General features: G+C 58.1%; 1 protein-coding gene across 2 annotated transcripts; it reads right to left on the bottom strand.

The window, feature by feature from the left end:
* Nucleotides 1-22,628: 22,628 nt before the first annotated feature.
* Nucleotides 22,629-24,795, bottom strand: HES4 (hes family bHLH transcription factor 4). 2 transcript variants are annotated; one of them, XM_084220317.1, is made up of 4 exons: nucleotides 24,418-24,795; nucleotides 24,232-24,327; nucleotides 24,058-24,145; nucleotides 22,629-23,610 (listed from the first exon to the last, which is right to left on the bottom strand). In XM_084220317.1, exons 1-4 carry the CDS (start codon nucleotides 24,619-24,621, stop codon nucleotides 23,018-23,020), a joined length of 981 nt encoding a protein of 326 aa, XP_084076443.1. In that variant the 5' UTR covers nucleotides 24,622-24,795; the 3' UTR covers nucleotides 22,629-23,017. The 2 variants fall into 2 exon arrangements, with proteins under 2 accessions (XP_084076443.1, XP_084076444.1); XM_084220318.1 differs by having other exon boundaries at nucleotides 22,632-23,610; nucleotides 24,511-24,795.
* Nucleotides 24,796-26,725: the final 1,930 nt, after the last annotated feature.

Here is a 26,725-nt window from a genome sequence, read left to right as displayed (position 1 = left end):
CAGGGAGCCAGGCACAATGGCCTCACTCCTCTTTTGTTTCAGCCTTGATTTACCCCGCCTTGTAAGGACCCTCCTGAATTATTCAGTGTTATCACTCAGGATGATGCTGGATTATTACAAGGCTTCCTTCCCTCCCGTCCTCCCCCCTCCTCCTCTTCCTCCTCCTCCTCCTCCTCCTCCTCCTCCCCCCCTCCCTTCCCATAACCTTTAAATTCTTTTCACACGTGAATGGGTTCAAAGGAAGTCGAGGAAGGCAAACACACAACGAGGAGGTTGCAGCTCTGCCCCTCTGCTGTCAGCTTGATAAATATAATGTGTCACCAATTAAAAACCCATTGCCATTCTGCTGCTGCAGCCCGGCCTCGTTAGGGCCCTCCTCCCGGGGTGGCTCCCAGGAGCTGCTGCTATCATTGTTGATAACAGAGGAGCTGCTTTTTCCCATCCTGGGCCATTTCAGGCCTCCACATTGGCATGTAAATAAGTTATTCACCCGGCATCACTTGCTGATAGAAAAATGACCATGAAACTCTTTGATTTTGGGTTTGCTCTTGTCACCGGCGCACAATGAAATCAAGAGTTGCAGTTTTCTGGCTGGGGCTTGTGGAGGGCTTTTATTATTTTTCCCCCCCTTTTTTTTTTCTTTTTGCCTTTTCTCTTTCCCAACTCTCCCCTTGCAGCATTTGTATGGAAATGGTGCCATCCCACAATTTAATGCCGGGGCTGACCTGTGAGGTGTCCCCACTCCAACAGAGCAGATCCTTGTTTATTTTTGCCCTCCCCAGGAACATTCAAAAGCGATCTGGGTCACGCAGGAAAAGCTGTTGGCTTTTCCCCCTCTATTTTATTTTTTTTTTGGGGGGGCTCTGAACTCCTTTGGAGAGGAGAAAGGCACCCACGGGGAATCTGGGACAGTCCCACATCTCTGCCTTGCCCCAGGGTGCAGCCAAGGGGGGAAATTTTCCCTGGAATATTGATGCATTCCTTCAGCCTCCTGCCTCTCTCCAGCTGCTTTTCCCCGGAGGGATTTGCATTCCCGTTGGCAGCTCCCAAACCGTTCCTGTTTTCCCCTCATTCTGCCTCAATTTCGGGGTGCTGGGCACAGAGCTCACCCACAGCCTCTGGGAGCTCCATTCCCTGGCCACCAAAACCCCTGAGACCCTGCTCCTGTCCCTCCTGGGTCCCAGCACAGCTGAAGGGCATTTATTGGGGGACAAAAAGCTGTTGGGATTTCCCTGGAAATCTCCAGGGCTGGGTTTGGGGAATATTTTGGGTGAAATGTTGGGATTTGCTGTGGTCAGAGCTCCTCATTTCCAATTTAAGATCTCCACACCAACCTGAGCTGGGACATCTCCAGACAGAAACCACCACCAACAACCTCTGGGGCTTTTTTTTTATTTTTTTCTTTGCCTCTGTTTTGTGTTTCTTGGGGTTTTTTGTTGTTTTTTCTTTTTTTTTTTTTAACTTCAGCAGAGCTTTTGGGGAGGGATGGGAGAATCTTTCATTCCGGGGAGCTGGGCCCGGGGTTTGAGTGATAAAGATGCTTCTGTGCAGCGTTTGAAGTGGAAATTCATGCAGATTTGGAGCCTGGATGCTCCCAGCAACGTTCTGGGAAGATTTGCTTGTTAGATCCGTGTAATAAAAGTTCCTCCCTCCCACCCCAGCCCAGCTCATCCCCGGCCTTTCTCCGGGCACAGTCTGGAATCTCTGAAGTTCCCCCCTCGCCTGCCAAGCACCACCTGCAAGAGGGGGAGTTCCCTGGAGCTGGGAGACAAAAGGATTTGCAATCAAAGCCTCGGAATAGGAGGGGAAAAAGGCAGGAAAAAAGGCATCAAAAAGTTTTTCCACGTTCTGGGCTGTCTGGGAAAGAACTGTGGGGTTTTCTTGCCTCGTTTACGGGCTATGGGAACAGGGATGGCTCCCAAAATCTCTTATCATCCTTTTTGGTGGGAAGAGGAGGATGGAATTTAATCCTGTGGGACAGAAATTTGCCTTTCTGGGCGGTGTTGTCGCTGCTTGGCCTCCAAGAGAAAATGTCTCTACTTTGGTAGGGAAAAATCAGGATTAAACTCGGTTGGTGAAGCAGAGGGAAGAGAACAAATTGGAATCCTGGCAAATTGGAATCCTGGCCTTGCATTCCCAATCTCATTCCTCTTTTTTCACTGAGTGGATTTTGAGGGAGGTGAGAGGTAAAAATTTCCACAGCAAAAGTCTGCGAGTGAACCAAGGGTTTGGGATGAGATGATCTTTAAGGACCCTTGCCACCCCAAACCTGGGATTCCAGCCCCAAACTCTGGGGCTCCATAAAGACAATTTCATTTTTCAAAAGTCCTGACAGAGAGAGGGGAGAAAACCTTGGCCTGGTTGGGGAAACGAGAGGGGAGATGTGGGGTGAGAAAATCCATCTGGGGATGGGTGGGCAGAGCTGGACAGGAATTTTGCTCTCCAAGGAAATCCTTCCCCAGCAGGACCAGGGGAGGAAACAGAACTCGAGGCATTCAGGAAAGCTCTGGAAATGCCTTAAAAAATTACAATGACAATGAAATTACAATTCTTGTGCCACCTGAAAGGCCTTTCTGAGCTTTGTACCCCACTCAGGATGACTTTTCCCTTCTTCCTCCCGAAACGATCCCCTTCACCTTCGGTTTGCCACCCCACCCAAATTGGGGCTGGATCCCCGATTTTCTGCCCCTCCCCACCCCTCCTGCCGCTGCCTCGTTATTCTTTAACTTCCCAAGGCCCCGTTTCCCTGCAGAGCCCGGGGGAATGTTTATCCCGGGAATGTTTATCCGCTGTCACCGGGCCGGCGCGGCCAGCCCCGGGGTCACCCCGGGGATTGACACCCGAGCCCCCCTGCCCTCCTTAGGGATGCACCGGGCTGTCAGTAACGAGGCCACGAGGTTTGCTCAGCGCCCCCCATCTCAAAAGATAATCTGGGAATAATTGGGACTTAAGGAACTGGTGGGAATCTGATTTTTTGGCGGCGCTGCCATTCAGGAAACAGATGGACATCTTATTTTCGCCCTAATTTGATGGGCTCGCTTGACAAAATGGCAGAGGTTGCACTTTGCTACAATAATCAGCTGCCACTCAGACTTTGTAAGGGGCTTGTGGAGGTTTCTTCTTAATTAGAGCGTGGCTCCCTATCGGGGAGGAGGTGATTCCCAGCAGCTTCTCTGCCTCCCGAGCCTGGAAAAGAGAGGGGAAAACCGAGGGGGTTTTCAGGTTTGTGTCAGATTTGGGGGTTTTTAAAGGTCTGGTTTGGAAAGTGGAGCTCGGGAGGGAGCTCATTGTGCGGGGATAATGAATTCATGGATTTGCTCCCTCTGCCCCTGGGCAGCTTTCCCCGGGCTGGGGGGCACCTCGGGAAGCTTTGGAAAGCCTCGGGATTTATTCCCGGGTTTGCAAACCCCACTTTTCACTTGCAAAGAACTTCCCAGTGCTGCCGTTTAACCCCTGACCTCCCGTGCTGCTTCCCATCCCTCTCCAAAGGGGATCCTCTGGGATCCCAGCCCCTCCCAGGCTGCTTTTCCCACCGGGAGCTTTGTTAATGAGGCAGATATAATTACCCCCACCCCAGGGAAGTGCTGGAGTCACCATCCCTGCAAGAGCTCAAAAATTGAGGATTTTGGTGGCCCTGCAAGAAGTGTTTTGGGGGAATGCTGCGGGGTGTCGGCTCCGAGGTTGGATTTCAGCGTCTTGGAGATTTTGCCAAACTTTTCCAAAAGGTTTGGGACTTTCTCCCAGACTTAATGACTCCGTGGTTTTGTGTTCAAGCCCCTCAATCGGGTGCTGATGGATTAAAGAGCCAGCCCAACCCAGCTGCCACCAAGCCCTGACACATTTGATGTCCTTTCTGCTTTCCTCATTCCTGTCCCCTTCCAGACTCCATTTTTGCCTTTTCCCAGCAATTTCTGTGGGCAAAGCTGAGGTTATTGAGCGACCCAGGGACTCCAGACTGGGAGAGGATCCAGCCCCAACCTGCCCCATTCTGCACACGAGGAATAAAGGGAATTCCAGTGGGATTTGTGGAATGGGAGGTGCAGGGTGCACAGACTTCCCCCAGGGCTCATCTGCCACTCTTGGCTGTGCTGTTGGACATCCATCCACCCCTGGATGTCCGTCAGTCCCTGGATGTCCATCCACCCCTGGATGTCCATCAATCCCTGGATGTCCGTCAATCCCTGGATGTCCATCCACCCCTGGGTGTCCATCAGTCCCTGGATGTCCATCAGTCCCTGGATGTCCATCAATCCCTGGATGTCCATCAGTCCCTGGATGTCCATCAATCCCTGGATGTCCATCAGTCCCTGGGTGTCCATCCACCCCTGGATGTCCATTCACCCCTGGATGTCCATCAGTCCCTGGATGTCCATCCACCCCTGGATATCCATCAATCCCTGGACGTCCATCAGTCCCTGGATGTCCATCAGTCCCTGGATGTCCATCCACCCCTGGATATCCATCCACCCCTGGATGTCCATCAGTCTCTGGATGTCCATCAGTCCCTGGCTGTCACTAACTCTGCATTTCTCGGTTTTCAGGAGCGGTGAAAAAGAACCCACTGAGCCTCCATGGAGTGGTTTGGATTGGAAAGGGGCTTGGATGCCATCCAGCACCACCCATCCCATGGGTCCCACTGGCCCAGGCTGCTCCATCCCACCAGCCTTGGCTTGGACAATTCCAGGGATGGGCAATCCACAGCGTCTCTGTGCCTCTGGCTGTGGCATCACCCCAAGCCTCTCCACCGCTTCTTCCCCTAAAAACCACCCAGAGCAGCAAACCCTCCTCCTCTGTGAAGTTCCTCACCAAAAATCAGTTTTTTCCCTTGCTGCCCATCAGCTCGGGGATGGTTTTGTCTCTTTGCAAACCTCCGGGGCGACCTTCACACTCCTCCAACTTTGCAGAGCCAAAATTTACAGCAAGGTCATTCCAGCTGCTCCCGACCACGGAAGGGATCCCAGGAAACTCCTCAGGGATTCCAGAGCCCTCCACCCACCTCGGAGCATCCCCTCTTGATTTATTCTCCCCGCAGATGAGGTGGTTGCAAGGATTTCAAGAAGCCCATCTAATGGAGTGCTGGAAATGATAAATCAGTGGGGCTTTGTAAAGGTTATTACTTTAAACAAAGAGGGGCCTGAATGGAGCCAATTAAACGGCACCTGAATTGATAAACAAACTGCTTATTGTCGGGGGCTATTCTGCAGCTCTGGGGGTCCCCCCTCGCTGGAGGCCTGGGGATAAATTTACATGTGATTGGAGTTTAATGGGCCGCAACAGGCCTCCCATCCCATCGCCATGGCAACCGGCCCTTTCTCCAGCTTTTAAACAGTCTGCACCGGCCTTTTATGATTGTCTGCTGCTGGCAGCCCGACGGGGTGGGCCTGCCTTGTAGCAATTTGTTTCTGTCCCCGGGCACGGCCCGGCCGGGCCATGAATATATCTGGGGGGACACGGCGACAAAGGGCCGGGCCGAGGGGGCTCCATGGAGACCCTGGCACTGGAATGGTGACATATGGTCCGTGCTGACCCCGGGCAGCCCCACAATGGGCAGCCCTCAGCCCCTTCTTGGTCCCCGGCCCGCTTAGGCCGGGCCTATTCACGCCTAGGCCGGGCCTATTCAGGCCTAGGCCGAGGCAGCGGGCCTAGGCCGCTCCCCCCGCCTGTCTGGGGGCTTTGCCCCCGCTGAAACCTCAGCCCTGAGCGCTAAAGGGAGAATGGGAGAGGGGAGGGAGGAGATAAAGGCAGGAAGAAAAGGCTCTCCATGTCCCAGAGATGTTTGCTTTCCACTTGATTGGAGGCTGAATGGCCGCGGGTCGCGGCTGGCGGGGAGAGCTCCCGGTGCCGGATCCCCAGAGCGGTTTGGGGTCAAAGGGACCTGAAATCCCGACCAGTGCCACGGGCAGGGACACCTTCCACCAGCCCAGGGTGCTCCAGCCCAGCCTGGGACCTCCAAGGGATGGGGCAGCCATGGCTGCTCTGGGAATTCCATCCTGGCCCCTCATCACCCCCACGGGAGGGATTTATTCCCAATATCCCGTCTCACCCTCCGCTCTGGCAGTGATTTTTCACAGGGCAATGGAATAAAGCCACAGGGATGCTGATTTAATCAGAATATTGGCATTTTTCACCCTCCTTGTTCCTGTCCCTCCATCCCTTGTCCCCAGTCCCTCTCCAGCTCTCCTGGAGCCCCTTTGGGCACTGGAAGGGGCTCTGAGCTCTCCTTTTCTTCTCCAGGTGAACATTCCCAGCTTTTGAAGGGGGCTCAGGCTGAGGGTCCCCCTGGCCCTGGATCCCACCTGGATCCTGCCTGGATTCCCCTGGATCTCCCTGGATCTCACCTGGATCCCCTGTGGATCCCACCTGGATCTCACCTGGATCCCATTTGAATCTCCCTGGATCCCAGCTGGATCCCCCCTGGATCCTCCCTGGATCCCCCCTGGATCTCACCTGGATCTCCCTGGATCCCCCATGGGTCCCCACCTGGATCCTGCCTGGATCTCCCAGGAATTCACCACAGAAAACTTTCCTTCAGCAGGGAAAATTAAAAATCCCCTCAGTAATCGATGCACCAAACTTTGCAATGCTGGCAAAAATGCGGATTTTGCGCCTGGAGAGGAGAATTTCCCCCAAAAGTGGCTGAGCTGGGGGTGCTGTCAAGGCTCAGCTCCTCCTGGCTGCCCTCCCCAGCCCTGGAGCTGGTGTGAAGGGCTGGGATCAGCTGCATTCCCCCTTTCATCTCGGGTGTGACTTTGTGTCCAGCTGCACCACCAGGGCCCCCTGTCCCCTTATTTCCTGGCAGTTTGGTGGCTCAGGCACAAATCCCAGGGTTTCCTCCCTGTCCCAAGGCGTTGTGGCACTTGGACAGGGAATTCCTGCAGCCAGGACTGGGAGAGCAAAAATTCCAGGGCCCCTCTTGTCTCAAAATCCAGGATCCCCTCTTGTCTCAAAATCCAGGGTTCCTCTTGTCTTGTGCCACTTGGAGAAGGAATTCCTGCAGCCAGGGCTGGGAAAACATAAAATCCAGGAGTCCTTCTCCCCTCAGGAGTGTCACAGCACTTGGAGAGGGAATTCCTGCAGCCAGGACTGGGAAGACAAAAAATTCCAGGGTTTTCTCTTGTCTTGTGGCACTTGGAGAGGGAATTCCTGCAGCCAGGAGTGTGACAGAGCCATCCCAGAGGCTGCTCTCCAGGAGATCTCTTCCCAATCTCCTTGGGACACAGAAATTCCATCATTTTCTCTGCCCTGATTCCTGCAAGGTGCCCGAGGTGCAGGTAAATACCTTTGCAGCAGGGTCTTAAAAATGATGGCAATTAAACCCCCTTTGTGTGGGAAAAAAGGCTTTATTTTCATTGATATTTTCATTGATATTTTCATTGATATTTTCATTGATATTTTCATTGATATTTTCATTGATATTTTCATTAATACATCCCAGAGTTGTTCTCAGCTGGAGATTTAATGCCTGAGTTTGAAATCTCCCAGCTTCTCCCAGGAAAAACCAGCTCTTCTCCTTGGAATTGTGAAATTCTCTATTTGGGAGAGTGGACCCACTGAAATTCTCTATTTGGGATATTTATCAGCCCATTTTGATGTGGCCTGGGGTTTTTAAAATCAGTTTTTCAAGGACTCTTAACCCGGATCCATGCAGGGCGGGCAGGCAGCAAAACTCCCCCCAGGGCAGCAAAATTCCGTCTCCTTCCCTTGCCATTTGCTTGGGAGGGATTTTCCTGCCAAGTTTATGGCCAGGCCTTGCATTTGAAAGGAAAATTGCCCTTCTTGAGCCGGTGAGAGCAGGAGAAGAATCAACACCGAGCAAAAGGGGAGGTGAAAGCCTGGCCAGAGGCTTCCAGCTGCAGCAGGAGCCGGCGGCCTCCCGGATTTTCCCATCCCGGCCCGGAATTCCGGCGGGTTTGGTTCTCCAAACAGGATCTGGGCCGTGCAGGACATCCCCAGCCCCGAGCAGGATGGTTTCATCAGCAGGGAGGAGAGCAGGAAGGTGCTGAGGTGAGGCTGGCGGGGAGGAAGTGATGGCAATCCCGCCTCACATCCCGAAATTCCCCCCAAGTTTGGGAAGGAGCCCGTTCTTTGCCCAAACCCCGTTCTTTGTTGATTATCCCCACATCCCTCCTGACATGCCCCCAACCCCATCAGGGCAGGCTGGGGTTGTGGAGGGAGGAAACCCAGCTCAGCTTTTCCTTGGGATCGCTGAGAGAGGGGAGTTTTCCCTTGGAAATCTGGGAATTTGCACCGCCATAAGGAACTCCCTCCCTGGCAGAGCCTCGCCCACAAAGCCAAAGCAGGAGGCTGAGAATGTTTTTGATTGGGATGAAAGCAATAGAAATGACCCCAAAGAAAGGAGGAAATCCTGGTTTATGGCATCCATTTGGTCCTTGATGGGATCGTTCCCGCGCTCCTGGCAGCCTTTAACATTTGGGCCGGTCATAAAGGGCCTTTTCCTCCTCTCTGCCCTCCTTCCCTCCCCAGATGGCTGCTCCAGCCTCCCACGCCACCTGACCCCTCGGAAAATGCTTTCCCAAAGCTGCTGCCTGCTGCTCTCTCCCTATCCCAAAGCTCTCAGCTCCAAATTTTCGGATGAAGCTTTTTTTGGAGTTGGAGGTGGGGTAATGAGAGGTGTTTTAAAAACTTTTATCCTGTTTTCAGCCTTATGTGAAAGGGTGAGACAATGCAGATGTTATAATTCACGCTGTTACAATCAGAATCCGACTATTTTTTATTCTACAAATCCATTTCCCACACAAATATTTTGTTTTATTCACCCTGCAGGGTAATTGCTGCCTCCCGTAAAAACGTCTCCAGGCTCCGAGAGAATTCCGTGTGTGTGCCGCAGGAAAAAACAGCTCCAGCCCTGTAAACACAGCCACTTCCTGCCCTGCTCCCAGCTCCCAGCAGCCCTGACCCAAATTTACCCCCTTTCCTCCAGAAATCCTCCCTGCTGTCACACATTTCCAGCCAGGTGGAAATGCCAGCTGCTCTCTGCGGGCTGGGCTGGTCCAGGGAACATTCCCAGGGTCCTGTCCCTCACCTGGGCTGTTCCAAACATTCCCAGCCCATCCTGCTGGGGAATTTCAGTGGTGTTGGAGAGGCAGAGTTGGTCCTGTCCCTCACCTGTGTTCCAGAACATTCCCAGCCCATCTTGCTGGGGAATTTCAGTGGTGCTGGAGGAGCAGAGTCAGTCCTGTCCACACCTGGGCTGCATCCCTGGGTCTCCTCGTGTCTGACAGCAGCAGGAGCTGGCAGCAGAGCTCTGCAGCCTCTGGAATGTCACAGTGGATGCTTTGGTGTCACAGGGGAAAAAAGTGAGAAGGAATTGCTGCTTAAAACAGGGAAAATCTGATTTTTTAATTTTGTTTTTTTTATAAGATGCAGGGTGGCTGCAAATTAATTTCTGGGAGTTCTTTGCTTGTCTTTTCCTGGGTGCATTAAACCCTTAAAGGTGGAGGGAAGGGCTCCTGTTGAATAACCCCGGGCAGTGTGTCAGGGAATTGTCACCTCTGTCACTGCAGGGTCCCCGTGTGCCACACCTGGCCAGGTGTGAGCCCAGAGCCGGCTCAGCGTGAAGGGCAGGGAGTTTGGGGACAGCTGTGGGGTCACTGTGGCACAGCTGGAGGAGCAGGGACAGTGCCAGCCCTGGGGACATGTCAGGCCCTGCTGGCCCAGCCACACAAGGAGCTCTTTCAGCCCAGAGCTGATCCAGGATGCAGAGCCCGGCCAGACTCCCCGAGGACTGGGACACACGTGCCACACCGTGCCACTGCTGGTGGCTTTGGGGATCCGGGGTCAGCCCTGAGCTCTGTGCAGGACAAACCCAGCAAATCCCTGCCCTGAGAAACCCAGCTGTGCTCCAGGGGTTTGCGAGGAATGCATCAGTCTCAAATGTAATTTGAAATGTGATTTAAGATGTGATTTAAGATGTGATTTAAGGTGTGATTTAAGATGTGATTTAAGATGTGATTTAAGAAGTAATTCCCCCCTTTTCTAGCAAAGAGATGGAGCCAGGAGTGAGTTCTGGGCTCTCTCCAAGCCTCATCCTTCCTCCTCTGCTTTCCCTTCCCACTCCCAGGAATGGGATGGGGCACAAACCTGGGAGCTGTGGGGTCAAGGTGCCCCGTGAGCACCTCTGACCCCAAAGGGCACCCCGGGGCTGGCAGGGAGCGGGGGCTGGCTGCAGACGGGAGGCACACGCCCGGCGGGGTGGCGGCAGCAGCTTAATGATGGTTTTATTCCGGCAATCAGCGAGCAAATAACGCGGCCACACCTGAGAGGGACCGGCCGGGCCAGCCCGGCAGGTCCGGGCTGAGTCAGGAGGGGCACGGAGAGGCTGCTGGCCGTGGGAACCTCGGGCTGGGCAGGGCTGGGCTGGGCTGGGAGCGTGCCCGGGGCCGGGGTGACTCAGGAGTGGGACAGCCCCGGGACAGCCCCGGGACAGCACTGGGACAGCACTGGGACAGCACTGGGAGAATCCGGGGACAGCCCTGGGATGGCACTGGGAGAATCCTGGGACAGCCCTGGGAGAATCCTGGGACAGCACTGGGAGAATCCGGGGACAGAACTGGGAAAGCACTGGGAGAATCCTGGGACAGCCCTGGGACGGCACTGGGAGAATCCGGGGACAGAACTGGGACAGCCCTGGGAGAATCCTGGGACAGCCCTGGAACAGAACTGGGAGAATCCTGGGACAGCCCCACGACCCCTTTATTTGTAATTTGTGCGCAGAACTCCCCAGAAGATCTGGTTCCCAGGTATTTTTAGGAGTTCTCTGCTCCCCCCAAACCGTGGAGCCTGGGCAGCCTCAGGAGGGATCCCAGGCAGAAGAGGGGATGGAGGAGCTCCTCCTGTCCCCTGCAAGCCTTGGGCACCTTTGGATCCCCAGCCAGCGCTGGCTGTGTCCTGTTGGATGAGAAGAGAAGGATTTCTCTACAGCAGCATCTCCCCACCAGAAAAACCCCATCCCCTGAGTCCTGTCAGCCTCAGAACCAGCCCTGGAGCTGCTCTGACACCGAGCAGGGAGGAAAACAAACAAGCAAGGAAATCAAACACTGGGAGGGAAGGAAAAAAAGGAAAAAAAAAAAAAAAAAACCAACGTGTCTGGAAGACAAGTCAAGGGCAGCAGTGATGGGCAGGAGCAGCCCTGCCACTTCCACTCATGTCAGGGCACAGGAGAGGCGAGCAGACACGGATTCAGCGTCCTGGGGAGGCTCAGCTCCTCAGCCCGGGGGTTCTGACAGCTGGGCGTGGAATCCTGGGGGAGAGGGGCCGTGATCCACACCAGGGTTTGGGATCCCAGCCTCAGGGACACAGGGGGAGGCTCTGTGCCAGGAGCCAGAGGGCTTTGCTCACCTATTCTGGGAGTTCTGCCTCAAAACCCAGCCCTGTCACACCCTCTGTCCGTGCTTGGGGGGCTCTGAGCCAGGGGGGATTCCCAGGTGAGGGTGAGGGCCCCTGGAAAAATTCCTAAGTGAGCTTAGGGAAATCCTTTCCCTGCAATGTCATTCCTTTTTATTGTAGGAGGGCCAGAAAGAATTAAACCCATTGTGGAGAAAGCTGGGAAAGGCAGGAGCAGGTCCTGAATCCCCTTCCCATGGCTCCCAGGTCCCACAGACCCCACAGACCCCACAGACCCCACAGGCCCCACAGCTCCCACAGACCCCACAGCTCCCCCAAACCCCACAGACCCCACAGACCCCACAGACCCCACAGGCCCCACAGCTCCCACAGACCCCACAGCTGATGGGACAGGAGCCGGGGTGCTGGGATCTGCCCCACACCACCGGGATGAGGCTGGAAACCCCCAAAATCAGGGAGTCAAACCTTTCACCGTGCCCGCCGTGAAGCCAGGCCCCCCCAGTGCTGCATTCACACATCTTTTGGACAATTCCAGGGATTCCAGCATTTCCCTGAACCACAGGAAAACCCTGGGAGCAGAGGGGAGCGGAGAGAGGGGGAGATTCTGAACGGGGACTTGGAGCATCCAGCCAGAAATTCCCCATTTTTCCTCCCCACGTCTGACTGGGGTTGGGGAGAAGCCTCTGCTCCCCCGTGGCAGCAGCTGAGCAGGGAGGGCAGGGGTTTATTGCCTGCTGAGTGCTTTTCCAAACGGGACCTGCAGCTCTCACACACTTCCAGCATTCCCTTATCCCTCCGAGGCAGGAGGGTTTTTATCTTCATCCAGCACTGCAGGAAAAAAACAAAAAAAAGGAAAAAATCCATAAAACCAGCCGCCTTAAAAAATAAACCTCTTTTCCCAGCCTATGCTAATAATTTACTCTTATTCCAGGTTTTATTGGGACTCCTTTCAAGGCCTGCCCCCCTCGGTAAATAGCACATAACTCAGGCCAGGAGGATTTCCTCCCCGCTGGGACTTTTAATGTCGAAAGCAGAGGTGTCAAACCAGCGGCTCAAAGCCCCGTGGTGGCCCCGGAGAGTTCCACATCTGGCCTGGATCTCGGTGCTTAACACATTTTAACTCTTGCCCCGAGCGGCTCCGGATTTCCCTCGGCAGCCCGCGCCGGAGCCGGGCTCGGGTTTGATTTAAGGGGCTGCGAGGAAAAGCCAAAAAAAAAAAAAAAAAAATAAAAAAAAAAAGAAAAAGGAGGGAAAAAAAAAAAGAAAAGGAGAAAAAGGAGCTGTTGAAAGGTTGAAAGGAGGGAGCGGGGACGGAGGTGGGACCCTGCCCGGCTTATCGGGGCATCGCCACGCGAGCCGCTCGTGGCTCCCAGCCGCTGGGAGCACTGGGAGCACTGGGAGAGCACTGGGAGAGCACTGGGAGGGCAGCGGGAGCACTGGGAGCACTGGGAGAGCACTGGGAGCACTGGGAGAGCACTGGGAGCACTGGGAGCACTGGGAGCACTGGGAGGGCAGCGGGAGCACTGGGAGCACTGGGAGAGCAGCGGGGGCACTGGGAGCACTGGGAGAGCACTGGGAGAGCACTGGGAGGGCAGCGGGAGCACTGGGAGCACTGGGAGAGCACTGGGAGCACTGGGAGAGCACTGGGAGCACTGGGAGCACTGGGAGCACTGGGAGGGCAGCGGGAGCACTGGGAGCACTGGGAGAGCACTGGGAGCACTGGGAGAGCACTGGGAGCACTGGGAGCACTGGGAGCACTGGGAGGGCAGCGGGGGCACTGGGAGCACTGGGAGAGCAGCCTCTCCCTGAGCACCCAGCCGCCTTTTCCCCTCTTCCCTTCCATTCCCCTCTCGCAGAGCCCCAGGCCCATCCCAGACCCCCTTTCCCCGCCGATTCCCGAATCCCCGCGGCCGCGGCTCCTCCCGGGCTGGCTCCGGGCTGTCCCCAGCCCCGGGCACCGAGGGCACCGCGGCCGCCCAGCGCCAGCTCAGCCGCCTTTGCCCCAGTGCCATCCCCGCCCTCCTCCCGTGCCCGCAGCGGCTCGGGAGGAGGCGAAACCCGCGGGTGTCGCAATAATGCCATTAAAGCAGCCTGGCAGCCTCCCGCTTTCCCAGGCTGGCGGCCCGGCGGGATGCGGGGCCGCTCCCAGCCCCGCAGCTCCAGCCCGGCCCTCCCTGCACATCCCAGCCCGGCCCGACAGGGCAGCACCGGGACAATTCCAGCATCCCTTCGTTATCAGCTCCAGCCCGGCCTGACAGGGCAGCACCGGGACAATTCCAGCATCCATCCCTTCGTTATCAGCTCCATCCCGGCCCGACAGGGCAGCACCGGGAGATCTCCAGCATCCATCCTTTCGTTATCAGCTCCATCCCGGCCCTCCCTGCACATCCCAGCCCGGCCCGACAGGGCAGCACAGGGACAATTCCAGCATCCCTTCGCTATCAGCTCCATCCCAGCCTGACAGGGCAGCACTTGGGGATCGCCAGCATCCCTTCGTTATCAGCTCCATCCTCTGACAGGGCAGCACTGGGAGATCTCCAGCATCCATCCCTTCGTTATCAGCTCCATCCCGGCCTGACAGGGCAGCACTTGGGGATCTCCAGCATCCCTTCCTTATCAGCTGCATCCCGGCCCTCCCTGCACATCCCAGCCCGGCCCGACAGGGCAGCACCGGGAGATCCCCACCATCCCTTCGTTATCAGCTCCATCCTCTGACAGGGCAGCACTTGGGGATCTCCAGCATCCCTTCCTTATCAGCTCCATCCCGGCCCTCCCCGCACATCCCAGCCCGGCCTGACAGGGCAGCACCGGGACACTTCCAGCATCCATCCCTTCGTTATCAGCTCCATCCCGGCCTGACAGGGCAGCACCGGGACAATTCCAGCATCCATCCCTTCCTTATCAGCTCCATCCCGGCCCTCCCTGCACATCCCAGCCCGGCCCGACAGGGCAGCACAGGGACAATTCCAGCATCCCTTCGTTATCAGCTCCATCCCGGCCTGACAGGGCAGTGCTTGGGAATCTCCAGCATCCCTTCCTTATCAGCTCCATCCCGGCCCTCCCCGCACATCCCAGCCTGGCCTGACAGGGCAGCACTTGGGGATCCCCACCATCCCTTCCTTATCAGCTCCATCCCAGCCCTTCCTGCACATCCCTGCCCGCCCGGGAGATGGGATCTGTCAGGGTGGGTTTGGCTCTGAAGAATCCTGCACATGGAAAATGGGAATTTCCATCCCCTGTCCGATCTCCTCTGTGTGGGGGGGTGAATTTGAGACTTTGAGGCAGGACGAAGGGAATGGGAGGAAAATCGCTGATCCTGCTGGGGATATTGCAGGATTCCGTGGCTCTGGGGCGGCTGCACCATCGCTGCGGTGCCGGGGAAGCCGGGCTGGGGGAGGACATGAATAATTTCCCTAAAGGCACGGCCCAGAGCGTGCCTCAGCCTGCCGGTGATTCAGCAGCTGGCTGAATCCTCCCTGCCCCTCCTGGGACACCGAGCTGGCTGCGGGTGCTCGCCCGAAATAGCTGAGAGGGTTCAGGGCAGAGGGAGCAGGGATGGGGAAAGCTGGAGCGCTGAAAGTGCCCTGGGAGAAAGGAGCTGGCCCGGCGGGGCTGGGGGTGAAGGGGCAGCAGGGAGAGTGCCAGGGAAAGCTGCAGGAATGGCTGGGACTGGCTGCCCAAAGTGTGCTTCCCTCCTGGTGTTCCAGCCTCTCCTCCTGGGGAAGAGAACAGGAACAATCCTCAGGGGAAAAAAAAAAAAAGGAAAAGGAAAAATCCTTAAAAATAAATATAAAATTAAAAAAAAGGAAAAATCCTTAAAAATAAATATAAAATTAAAAAAAAGGAAAAATCCTCAAAAATTAAAAAAAAAAAAAAAAAGGAAAAATCCTCAAAAAAATCCAAATTCTCAAGTTGCACTAGAAGAGCTTCAGGTTGGATATCCTGGGAAAACTCCACTGGAGGGATGGGCAAGCATTGGGTCAGATTGCCCAGGGCAGTGGTGGAATCCCCACCCCTGGGAGTGCTCCAAACCCAGGTGGATGTGACACCTGGGGACAGTTTTCAGCGCTCTGCCTGGCCTGGCAGTGCTGGGTTGATGGTGGCACACGGTGAATTTCTCTTCCAGCCTCGGGGATTCCATGATTCCGTGGTTCCCTGCGCTCCCTGCTCCTACCCAGGATTCCAGGTGGAGTTTCTGGGCTGCGCTCCAGCCCTGGGGCCAAAAGGAGCAGGAGCAGCCGCTGCTCCAGGGAATTTGTGCTCCCCAAATTGTCCCCCCCGGCCATGGAGCTGCCCTGGCAGAGCTGGGGACAAAGGGGACCAAGGAGCAGGGACACAGCTGACGGACAGAGGAGGCTGCTCAGATTTTAGGGAGCAGCCAGACCTGGAAATTAGGAGGGAGAGGCATCTCTGATGCAACCCCAAAACCCCCAGAATTCGGGATTTCCACCAGGAAGCCCCAGGAAACCCAGCCCTGAACATTCCCAGCAGGAATTACCGGCCCAAAACCCTCTCCTGTTTTTTCCAGGCGTTTCAAACCCTTGCAAAGGCCGTGTCCAGCTGAGAGGAGCCCTGCTCCCATCCCAGAGCTGCAATCCCTGCAGCTGTCAGTCAGCGCTGCTGTCAGGCAGAGCTGTCACGGCGTGACTGACAGCCCGGGTCGTTATCTCGGAATGTGTCATCCCAGCCCGGCCCGACAGGGCAGCACCGGGACACCTCCAGCATCCCTTCATTATCAGCTCCAGCCCTTCCTGCACATCCCTGCCCGCCCGGGAGATGGGATCTGACAGGGTGGGTTTGGCTCTGAGGAATGCTGCGCACGGAAAATGGGAATTTCCACCCCCTGTCCGATCTCCTCGGGGAGGGGGAATCTGAGGCAGGATGAAGGGAATGGGAGGAAAATCGATGATCCTGCTGGGGATATTGCAGGATTCCGTGGCTGTGAGAGCAGAGCTTTGCCAGGGGTTTTAGCAGTGCTGGGAAAGGAGAAAAACAATGGGAAATGAGGAAAAAAAAAAAATGGGAAGGAAGGAAGAAAAGCAGTGGGGGGGGGGGAAGGAAGAAAACAGTGCTAAAGAAGGAAGAAAAACAATGTGAAAGAAAGAGGAAAAGCAGTGGGAAAAAAAGAAGAAAAGCAATGGGGGAAAAGGAAGAAAAGCAATGGGAAATAAAGGGGAAAGCAACGGGAAATAAAGAAGAAAAGCAGTGGTAAAGAAGGAAGAAAAGCAATGGGGGAAAAGGAAGAAATGGTGGAAAAGGAGGAAGAAAAACAATGGGAAAGAAAGAGGAAAAGCAATGGGGAAAAGGGAAGAAAACAATGGTAAAGAAGGAAGAAAAGCGGGGGGGGAAAGGAAGAAAAGCAATGGGAAATAAAGAAGAAAGCAATGGGAAAGAAAGAGGAAAAGCAACGGGAAGGAGGGAAGAAAAACAATGGAAAAGGAGGAAGAAAAGCAATGGGGGAAAAGGAAGAAAATCAATGGAAAAGAAGGAAGAAAAGCAATGAGAAAGAAGGAAGAAAATCAATGGAAAAGGAGGAAGAAAAGCAGTGGGGAAGAAGGAAGAAAAGCAATGGGAAAGAAGGGAAAAAAGCAGTGGGGATAAAGGAAGAAAATCAATGGGAAAGGAGGAAGAAAAGCAGTGGGAAAGGAGGAAGAAAATCAATGGGAAAGGAGGAAGAAAAGCAGTGGGAAAGCAGGAAGCAGCCCCCATGGAGTGCCCGTGTGCCTCATTCCTGCGCTGACCTTGTCCCAGCCGAGTCTCCTCTCCAGGAGCGCGGGCAGCTCCCCCAGGGCACTTCCAGCCCTGCAAACACCCCGGCTCGGCTGGGAAGGGCTGTCCCCGGGTCACCTTGGCGGTGACACCAGCCCAGCCAGCCTCTCCTCAGGGACATTTCACCCTTTCCCATCCCGTGGAGCTGCTCCAAGGCTGCCCAGACTCCCCCTCCTCCCCTGCAGGTCGCTGCCCTTTGGTGCCCACTAAAAATACCCGGCAGGGGATGTGTCTGAGCGGGTTTGGAGTTAAATAAAGCGCCCTGGGGCCTCTCCCAGGGCTGGGGGCAGCTCTGCCTCCTGCTCCCCAAAAAAAAACACAGAGCTCTCCACGCTCAGCACCCATGGGAAAAGGATTCCCAGCTGGATTCTAGCAGGAAAGCTGCTCAAAAAAGCAATATATGCTAAAAAACCCGTGCTGATTTCTCTGGGTGTCTTGGGTGCCACCAGGAGCTTTGCTCTGCACCTGGATTTATTCCCCCTTCTCCCTTCTTTGCCCCCCGATCCTGGGGTGCTGGAGGATAAAAGGGGGTGCTGCAGACCCCAGGAGCTCAGTTTTACCCACAGGGGAGCTGGAACAGGAGCAGGAAGGGTGAAAAATGCCGATATTCTGATTAAATCAGCGTCCCTGTGGCTTCCTTCCATTGCTCCGTGGAAAGCCCTGGGAGCACAGCGTGAGTCCCACTGGGTCAGGGCTTTGCTTTAGGATTCCCAAAGAGAAAAGGGGTTTTGGAACCAGTTTTTGGGAGAGGGGACGGGTTTTAAACGGAGTTACACCGATCCAAGGTCACCATCTGAGCCTCCCCCTCCCAGCTGATCCTGTTTTGTCTTCCCAGAGAAAACCTGGGGACTGCCCCTGGGTTTATCTTGATTTATCCTGGGCTCTCTGGACGTGGGAACAGCTTTAATGAGCAACCTGCAGACCAGGGGCTGCCTCCAGAATCCGATGCAGCTCCTGCTGCTGCTGATTGATTTTGGGGTCTGGGGGAGGTTTTGCCTTCACCCCTGCAGCTCAGCCTTCCCTGCCCTGCCCCCGGAGGATCTGGGAAATCCCAGCAGAGCCCCCGAGCTGGGGATTTGCTGCTGGTTCAGCGCCCAAACGCTGCCAAAACCCCCTGGGGCTGCTCCGAGCTGCCTCTGCCGAGCCTCCGCGGGTTCTGGGGCTCTTTTCCATCTGCTCCGCTCTATTTTTGTGCTCGGCCTTGGAATCTTCCCCTCCTCTGGAAACCAGGCTGTTTACAAATATTTGCTCTGCTGCTCCCCGTTCTGCTTTTCCACGGAAAAAAGCAGATGGAGAAGAGCCCCGGCATCACAGCATCCACACCCCCGGCAGCAACCTGCTGGTTTGATGTTTTTATTTCCTTCCCTGCCGGCCCTGGCAGTGGAAACCTCACCTGAGCTGGGTCGGATTTGATTTCCTGATGGTGGATGTGCTGCTCCCACGGCATGGGAGAGGGAGATAGAGCAGGAATTTGGCGCCAAGAGCCCGGCTTTGAAAGGGCCGCATTCCAGCCCTGCCAGGCTAAGAGGGGCTAAATGGGAAGATCTGATTAAGCGTCTCAGTGCGGTGACCCTGACCTCAAAGAACGCGCCGAGGCTCGGGAGGAACTTCATTTCAATTAATCAGCTTAACAGCCCGAGTAAAGCTGCCCGCGTCCATTGAGCCGGGCTCCCGCTCCTCCTCCTCCTCCTCCTCCTCCGGGGGCTCCGGGCCGGCTCTGGGATTGCCCGAGTCACCGCCCTGGGGCTGGGGGATGCCTTTATCCCCTCGTTAGGAACCTTTGGAATATCAGGGACGCAGCCCCAGAGCCCCCCATCCCTCTGTGACCCTTCTCCACCTCCCAAGGGAAATGTGGGAAATGTGGGAAAAGTGGGAAAAGTGGGAAAAGTGGGAAATGTGGGAAGGGAGGGGTGTTTGTGCCCCCTTTTCCAGCCCCTCCTGTGCTGCCCGCTCCCTCCGGGCAGGGAAGGGATGCAGATGTGGCTGCTGGAGGCAGAGGGCGAGGAAATGCCGTGGGAGGCGGGAGGATAATCCCAGAAAGTGTCACAGGATCAGGGAGTGGGTCGGGCTGAATGGAGCCCTGAAGCTCTCCCGACCCCCTGCTCGGTGGGAAACTGGGAAGCAGAATCCAAAGGCACCAGGAGAGGAGCTGGGAAGGGGGAAAGTCTCATCCAGAACCTCGATTTTCCAGGGGTTTTTCCTTTTCCCCTGGTAACCTGGGCAGGCCCAAGAACTGGGAAGGGGGAAAGGCTCATCCAGAACCTTGATTTTCCAGGGTTTTTTTCCTTTTCCTTTTCCCCTGGTGACCTGGGCAGGCCCAGGAGCTGGGAAAGGGGAAAGTCTCATGCAGAACCTCGATTTTCCAGGTGTTTTTCCTTTTCCCCTGGTGACCTGGGCAGGCCTGGGAGATGGGAAGCTAAAAAGGCTCATCCAGAACCACCAGTGCTTTTCCAGGTGTTTTTCCTTTTCCCTGGTGACCTGGGCAGGCCCAGGAGCTTCGAAGGGCTTTGGTTCCTTGTCCTGAGCTTGGGGAAGCCTTTCCCTGCTCTGGACAGGATCTCTCGGGATGCCCGTGGGGTCACGGCGCTGCGGAGCCGCAGCTGAGCCCCCGCCGAACATTCCAGCGAGTTTTGCACCTGGAACTCCATCCCCGGCTCCGTTCGGCTGGAAATGGCTCGTTAACACCTCTCCCCACATCCTTTCCCATGGAACGAACCGCAGCTGCTCCAGCTCGGGTCGGCTGAGGAGGGATCTCCGATTTTTTCCCCCCTCCCCAGAACGCCTGCCGGCTCTCCTTCCCCCACCACACCCCGATCGTTCCGTGACTCCCGGGAATTCCGGGCTGCCTTTATCGCGTCCCTTTGGACTTTCACCTCTGGCCAGCCGCGCACTTCGCTCTTTCCCTGCACCTTTAAAGGGCTAAGGGCAAATTTAGAAGCCTCTGGAAAAGCCCTCGGGAGCCTTTGGAGGGGCTGGAACAACCCGGGAGGGATGAGCTGGCAGAGAAATGGAAGGAGCTGGAGCCGGTGCGGCCACACAAGTTCAAAACGCAGCACCAGAAGTTTCTACATCAAAAATACGAGAAGCCTCACGGTGGAAACATTCGGGGTGGAAGATAACAGAAGAGTCAGGCCGCGGAAAGCGCAGCTCAGAACCTGGGGCAGCAATGAGGGGCGGAACAGAGCCGAGCATCTCCCGGAGCCACCTGGACCCCGTGGCCACGACGAGAGGTGGATTTGGAGCCCTTCCCTCGGGGCACAGCCCAGCTGCCGCCCCCCAGGCGGAGCGGGTGGCAGAGGTGGCTCTGGGGGCTCTCTGGGGGCTGAGGTGACGCCCTGGTGACATTCCAGGCTGTCGCTCCAGAGGCAGAGCCGCCTCCCCCGCGCCGGCAGCCGCGTCCCCGGGGAGCGCCGCGCTCCGGGTCGTGTTTGCGCCGCTGCCACCGCTCCGAACCCGCTCGGGAGGAGCGGGCTGCGCTCTGCCCGCACCCCGCAGCCCTCCCGGCCCCGCCGGGTGCCCGGCAATAAAGGGAATTTGCCGGATCTCGGGGGGAGCGGGCGGTGGGAGCCGGGCCGGGGGCGCGGGGCTGCCCCGGGGAGGGATTTGGTTGCAGGCAGGCGACAGCCAGGCTTTCATCTGCTCTTCCGAGCCTCCTTCAGACAGAAGAGGAGGGGTAGGGCTGTGGGGGATGGAGGAGGATTGCTGTAACATGATTTTATGTCTGTGATTGCATAACGAAACCTCCTGGGAACCTCCTGATTCAGATGGATCCCTCGTTGTGCCCGGCTGATGGAGGGCTCTCAGACTGATCGATTGCCCACGCTGTGGTGCGCAGGAATTGCTGGACTGGATCGGTACCAGGCTCCGAGCAGCCTGCGCTCCTTTATCGAGCCGCGCCTGAGCCATCAGGAAGCTGTAAAAAGCCTTCAGGAGCCGATAATCTGCTTTTTATACCCCCGGCACACACAGCCACAGGCCCTGTTCTCACAGGAGCTGCAGCCCGGCTGTTAATGGGAGCAGACCTTGAAGGATGGAATTGCATTTCTGTTCTTTAAAAAAAAAAGATAAAAAATAAAAAATGCCTGGGTTTGTGTCGTTGGATGCTCTGCGAATCTCAGCTCGTTCTCTGAGCTGGGAAACGCTGCTGGTGCCACCGGGCTCACCCCCTGCCCACCCACCAGGACAACCCCCAGGGTGTCGGGAGGGGGGGATCGGGGAAATCAGGATCGCACAGACCCCCAGGGAAGGTGGGATGGGGGAAATCAGGATCCCACAGACCCCCAGGGAAGGTGGGATGGGGGAAATCAGGATCCCACAGACCCCCAGGGAAGGGGGGATCGCGGAAATCAGGATCCCACAGAGCCCCCCGGGATTGGGGATCGCGGAAATCAGGATCCCACAGCCCCCAGGGAAGGGGGGATCGCGGAAATCAGGATCGCACAGATTCCCCGGGGAGGGGGGATCGCGGAAATCAGGATCCCACAGCCCCCCAGGGAAGGGGGGATCGCGGAAATCAGGATCCCGCAGCCCCCCAGGCGAGGCGGGAGATGCCTCTGGCACTCCCACCTCCCCTCCCGGCGTTTCTCCTGCGGATTCCAGGACAGCCCCGGCTCCCAAATTCGGGGCAGGGCGCACAAAGCTTGGCCTGGCACCCCGAGCGTTCCCTCCTCGTGGTCTTTTCTCCGCGCCGCGGCCCTTTTTAATTGGTGACAATTGGAAGTGGCTCATTCTCCGTGTGCGAGAGGCTGCAATTGCTTCCACTTGGCCACGATTCAAGTGCCGGGGGTGAGTCAGAATGGGTGGCAAAACTGTCTTTTCCTCAGTCCCCCCGCTCAGTGGCGAAGAAAAAGCCACAACCCCGAGTTATTCTCTTTTATGAGGTGGGCATTGTGAGGCCAGGCAATTGAATTTACAACAGCATTGAGTATCAGAGTCTATCTGGCCCTGTCAATGAGAGCGCCGGGGAAAAAAAAAGACACACATTAACCCTCAGCTCCGAGTTCCCAGGCGCTTCAATAGGGCTCCCAAGTTGCCAAAGAGCCCGCTGCATACTCGATGAGACCCTTTATACCTCCTAATTACCCTCCTGACAATAGGGACGGGCTCTCTCGCCGCTTTTGTGGGCCCGGAGCAGCTCCTGTGCAGCCCACCCCCACCCCGGAGGTGCGAGGGAGGGGGAAAAGCTGCAGAGGTTTTGGGATTTTGGGAGCAGGTAGCAGGCTCGGGGTGTTTGCTCAGCTTCCAGCAGCAGGTTTTTTTAGGAATCCTTCTTCTGGCTGCAAAACTCGGGATATTTAACCCTCCCCACCCTCATCACTTTTCCCCCCAATTTCTTACCCAAATCCCTTCCAATTATCCTCAAATAAAGCCATAAAATCCAGTCCTGTTTTTTTTTGCACACAGAGGATGAGCTTGTCCTTGCCCACTCTTAAACAAAATGAAAGGGTGGGGGAAAAAATCTATTTCAAAGAGTTCCTTTATTGAAACACCTGCATTTTTTTTTTCTCTTTTCATTTTTGGAAGTCTTCGACACAGGCACGCACACACCCACAGACCAACGGGATACAAACAACTTTGGCATGATAACTTTTTCAATATTCGTTACAAAACTATTTCTCATTTATTTTTCCTTTTGTTCGTTTCTTTAAAAAAAGTATCTCAAATAAAGGCATTTTAAAGGAGTAAAAATACAAGTCGAGATCCCAACCTCTGAAAATAATAAATAGCACGTTCATAGCGAGGTCCTTTTCTTCCTTTCTGCTTTAAATCTGCTTAAAAAACCCCAAGACATAACAGGGGCTCCATACAACGGAGCCAACCAGAGTTTGTCGTTATTTTTTTTGTTGTTGCTGTTTCTGGAGAGGGGGAACGGTTCTGCAGGAAGTCACCAGGGTCTCCAGACGGATTCACTGCGCTCTCCAACGGGACTCCCGGCCTGCGACGCCGGCCCGATGCTGCCCCCAAATGATGTCAAGCCTTGCACCGGCGACGCCGAGGGGGTGGCGGCCGCGTTCCCCGAGCCGCCGCCCGCCGCCACCGGCACGTTGGCGTTGGCATAGAGAGGAATAACCGGTCCGGAGCCGGGCGGGAAGGCCGGGTTGGGGATCAGGAAGGCGAACTGGCCGTCGGTGGCCGGGACGAGCTGGAAGCCGCCGTAGACCTTGGGGGACAGCGCCTCGGCGGGGTTCAGCTTGCAGGGCACGGGCACGGCTCCGGCCGCGCCCGGGGGCAGCTGGACGTGCAGCGGCTGCTGCGCCAGATGTGCGGGCTGGGCGGGCGGCGGCGGGGGAGGAGGAGGAGGGGGGTAGTTCATGGCCACGATCTGGCCCAGGCACGCCGAGAGGTGGCTCAGGAGCCGCGTGCGCACGTCCGTGTTGACCCCTTCGCAGGTGGACAGGAACCGGGTCACCTCGTTCATGCACTCGTTGAAGCCGGCCCGGTACTTGCCGAGGACGGTGGGGTCGGCGCTGAGCGCGGCTGGGGGGGGGGGAGGAGGGGGCGGCAGGTGAGTGGCAGGTCCGGAGTACCGGCCCCGGTACCCTGTCCCCAGCGCCCGGTCTTCTGTCCCTGACCACGGTTCCCGGTGCCCTGTCCCTAACCCCGGGTGTCCTGCCCGGTTCCCGGTGCCCTGTCCCTGACCCCGGGTGTCCTGCCCGGTTCCCGGTGCCCAGCCCCCGGTTCCCTGTAAGGAGCCCGGACTCCTGTCGCCAACTCCCGTTTCCTCATCCTCAGTCACCGGCGCAGAGCCCGGTTCCCGGTGCCCTGCCTTCGGTCCGGATCCCCGTCCTCTGTGCCCAGCTCCCGCTCCGGAGCCCGATCCCCATCCCCGACCCCTTGTCCTCGGCTCCCGGTGCAGACCCCGATCCCCGGTGGGGATGCCGGTGCCCCGTCCCCACGCCCGGTGCCCCCGGGGCTGGCACTTACCGGTCATCTGCGCCCGCTGCAGGTTCCGCAGGTGCTTGACGGTCATCTCCAGGATGTCCGCCTTCTCCAGCTTGGAGTGCCGCGAGCTCTGCGGGACAACAGCGGCTCGCTCAGGGCTGCCCGCGCCCGGACATCGCCCGGTGTCCCCCCCGGTGTCCCCGCAGCCCCACTTACGTCCTTCTTGAGCGCGTCCAGGATGAGCGTCTTGAGCTGCCCCAGGCTCTCATTGATCCGCGCCCGGCGCCGCTTCTCCATGATGGGCTTGGACGACTGCGGGGAGAGCGGAGCCGGTCAGCGCCCCCCGCACAGCGCCGGGACCCCCAGCACCGCACCCGACCGTCAACCCCGACCATCACCGACCTCAGCACGGCCGCGGGCTTGCCGCCATCCAGCTCCGCCGCCACCGTTGCTGCGCCCCGACCGGCACCCTCCTCCTCCTCCTCCTCCATTTACCTTCCGGTGCTCGCTGGCGCTCCGCGGCTTGTCCGGCGTGTGGCTGGCGCTGGCGGGCGCGCCGGCGATGGGCGAGGCGGTCGGTTTCTCCATGCCCGTGTCGGCGGGCATGGCTGAGGTACGGCGCAGCGACCGGGAAGAAGGAACGACGGGGAGAGACCGGCAGAACCGGGGATGGTAGGCGGGGAGGGAAGGGAAGGGAGGGGGGGGAAGGGAAAAAAAAGAAACCGGAGGGGGCGAAGCGAGCGCGTGCGGCGGCGGGCGCGGGGCGCGTGCGGCGGGCGCGGGGCGTGCGGCGGCGGCGCCCCCCGCCCCTCGCCCGCGCCCTTTTATAGCCCGGCGGCGGCGGCGGCGGCGGCGGCGGCGGCGCCCATTCGTGTGAACCCGCCGCCGCCGCCGTTCCCACACTCGCGCGCAGCCAATCAGCGCCCGGCCCGCGCCCGGCGCCCGCGCGTCCCGCGCTCCCATTGGCCCGCGCCTCACCCCCTCCCTTCGCCTTCCACCCCCCCCCCTCCCCTGCCCCGCGCCGGGCGGGAAGCCCCGCCCCGCCCCGTCACGCGCGCGGGGAACGCCCCCTCCCCTCAGCGCGGCCACGTGGGGTGAGGCGGGCGGGGGAGCGGCGCGCGCGTGGGGGGGCAGCGGTGGAGCGTGAGGGCAGAGCGCGGGCGGGGCTGGCCCCGGCTCCGCCACCGCCGCGCCGGCCCCGGCCGCGGCCCCGCTCGCCGCCCTGTGACACCCGGCCCGGGGGCGGCGGCGGCGGCGGCTGGCGCGGCACGCGAGGCCGCGGCCGGCGGGCGGCCAATGGGCGGGGGGTGCGGGCGGCCGCGCGGGCGCTCTGGCCTCCCATTGGCTGGCGGGGGCGCCGCTGTCAATCACGGCCGCGGCTCGCGCTCCCCCCGGTTCCCCCCGGTTCCCCCCGGTCCCGGCGCGCTCCCCCCACCCCCCGTTCCCATCCCCATCCCCACCGCTCCTCTCCGCCCCCCCCGCCCCGTTCTCCCGTTGGAGCACGTGCCGGAGCGCTCCCGGCTCCCGGCTCCATGGGAAAACCCCGCCCCGCCGCCGCCCGCCAGCGGCAGCCGCCCCGCCGCACCGCCCGCGGGGCTGCCGCCTTCCTGCGCTGCCTCCCTGCCCGCTTCCCCCCCGGCCCGCTCCCTCCGGCCCCCGGCAAGCCAATCCCGGCGGTGGCGGAGCGGGAGGAAGCTGGATGAGCAACCCCCAGCGCCTTCTCCCACCCCCGGGAGCTCCCCGGTGTGCCGCGACCCCCCCCGGTTTCAGCGGTCAGGAAGGGTCAGGACCCCCCGAACTCCGGAGGGATCCCCATTCTGCCCCTCTCGCCCTTATTTCCCCCCTGTTCTCCCCCCCCCCGAGCAAATCTCGCTGCGGGGTTCGGGGGGAGAAGCCCCCAGCGCCTCCTCCTCACACCCCCGGTGAGGCTCCGGTGCCCCCCCGGTTTAACGGGGCTGGAGGGGACAGAACCCCCGGAGCCGTGAGGGACCCCCCGCTTTGTGTCACCACCTCCGGGTGTCACACCCCTGCCCGAGTCCCTGGGAACTTGTGCCCCTCTGGGGCTCGGCAAGAGGGGCCCCCCTAAAATCCCTTCCGTGCCCCCCAAGGGGGGCTTGGCCTCTTGTCCCGATTCTGCGGCTTTTTGTCACCAAGGCTGGCTCCAGCAGGGCTCTGTGCCCCCCAGCACAACCCCCCTCACCCCGTTTTTCTGTGCCACCCCCTCAGACAAACCCCGGGGCTCCCTTTGGGATGGGAACAGCGTGTCCCAAAATCTGCGGGGCTTTGGGAACCCTAAAATCTGCGGGGCTTTGGGAACCCTAAAATCTGCGGTTCTTTAGGAAACCCCAAAAGCTGAAGGGCTTTGGGGAACCCCAAAATCTGCGGGGCTTTGGGGAACCCCAAAATCTCTGGGTTTGTGCTGTGGCTGAGGGGTCACGGTGCCCACCAGGCTCGGTCCCAGCTCAGTCCCATTCCCATGTCCCAAAAATCCCTTTAAGGCGGGACCCCAGCGCGGGGCAGCCCCAGCCCGCGGCTCATTTGCAGCCCTGCTCGCTGGGATCGCAGCCCTGGTGTGAAATCTCGCTGCTGCAGGCTTTAATCTTTTAATAATCAGAAATTGGGAATTAGCTCCGTGCAGGCTCAGAGCCGGGCTCAGGGGCTGGAACAGCGCTGCTCCTTTTTCCCTCTTTCCTCACCCATTCTGAGGGGT

Source organism: Fringilla coelebs (genome assembly GCF_963513975.1).
Source record: "Fringilla coelebs genome assembly, chromosome: 22".
In the NCBI taxonomy this organism is placed as follows: Eukaryota; Metazoa; Chordata; class Aves; order Passeriformes; family Fringillidae; genus Fringilla; species Fringilla coelebs.
Note: the sequence above shows the minus strand (reverse complement) of the source record. Positions and strands in the feature narration are given on the sequence as shown.

What these genes read in the sequence shown, in the direction of transcription:
- HES4 (XM_084220317.1), bottom strand. Translation starts at nt 24,621, where the DNA reads ATGCCCGCCGACACGGGCATGGAGAAACCGACCGCCTCGCCCATCGCC. An exon ending in AAGCCCGCGGCCGTGCTGAG is followed by an intron (nt 24,328 to 24,417) that starts GTCGGTGATGGT and finishes CTCTCCCCGCAG; the next exon opens with TCGTCCAAGCCCATCATGGA. An exon ending in TGGACGCGCTCAAGAAGGAC is followed by an intron (nt 24,146 to 24,231) that starts GTAAGTGGGGCT and finishes GTTGTCCCGCAG; the next exon opens with AGCTCGCGGCACTCCAAGCT.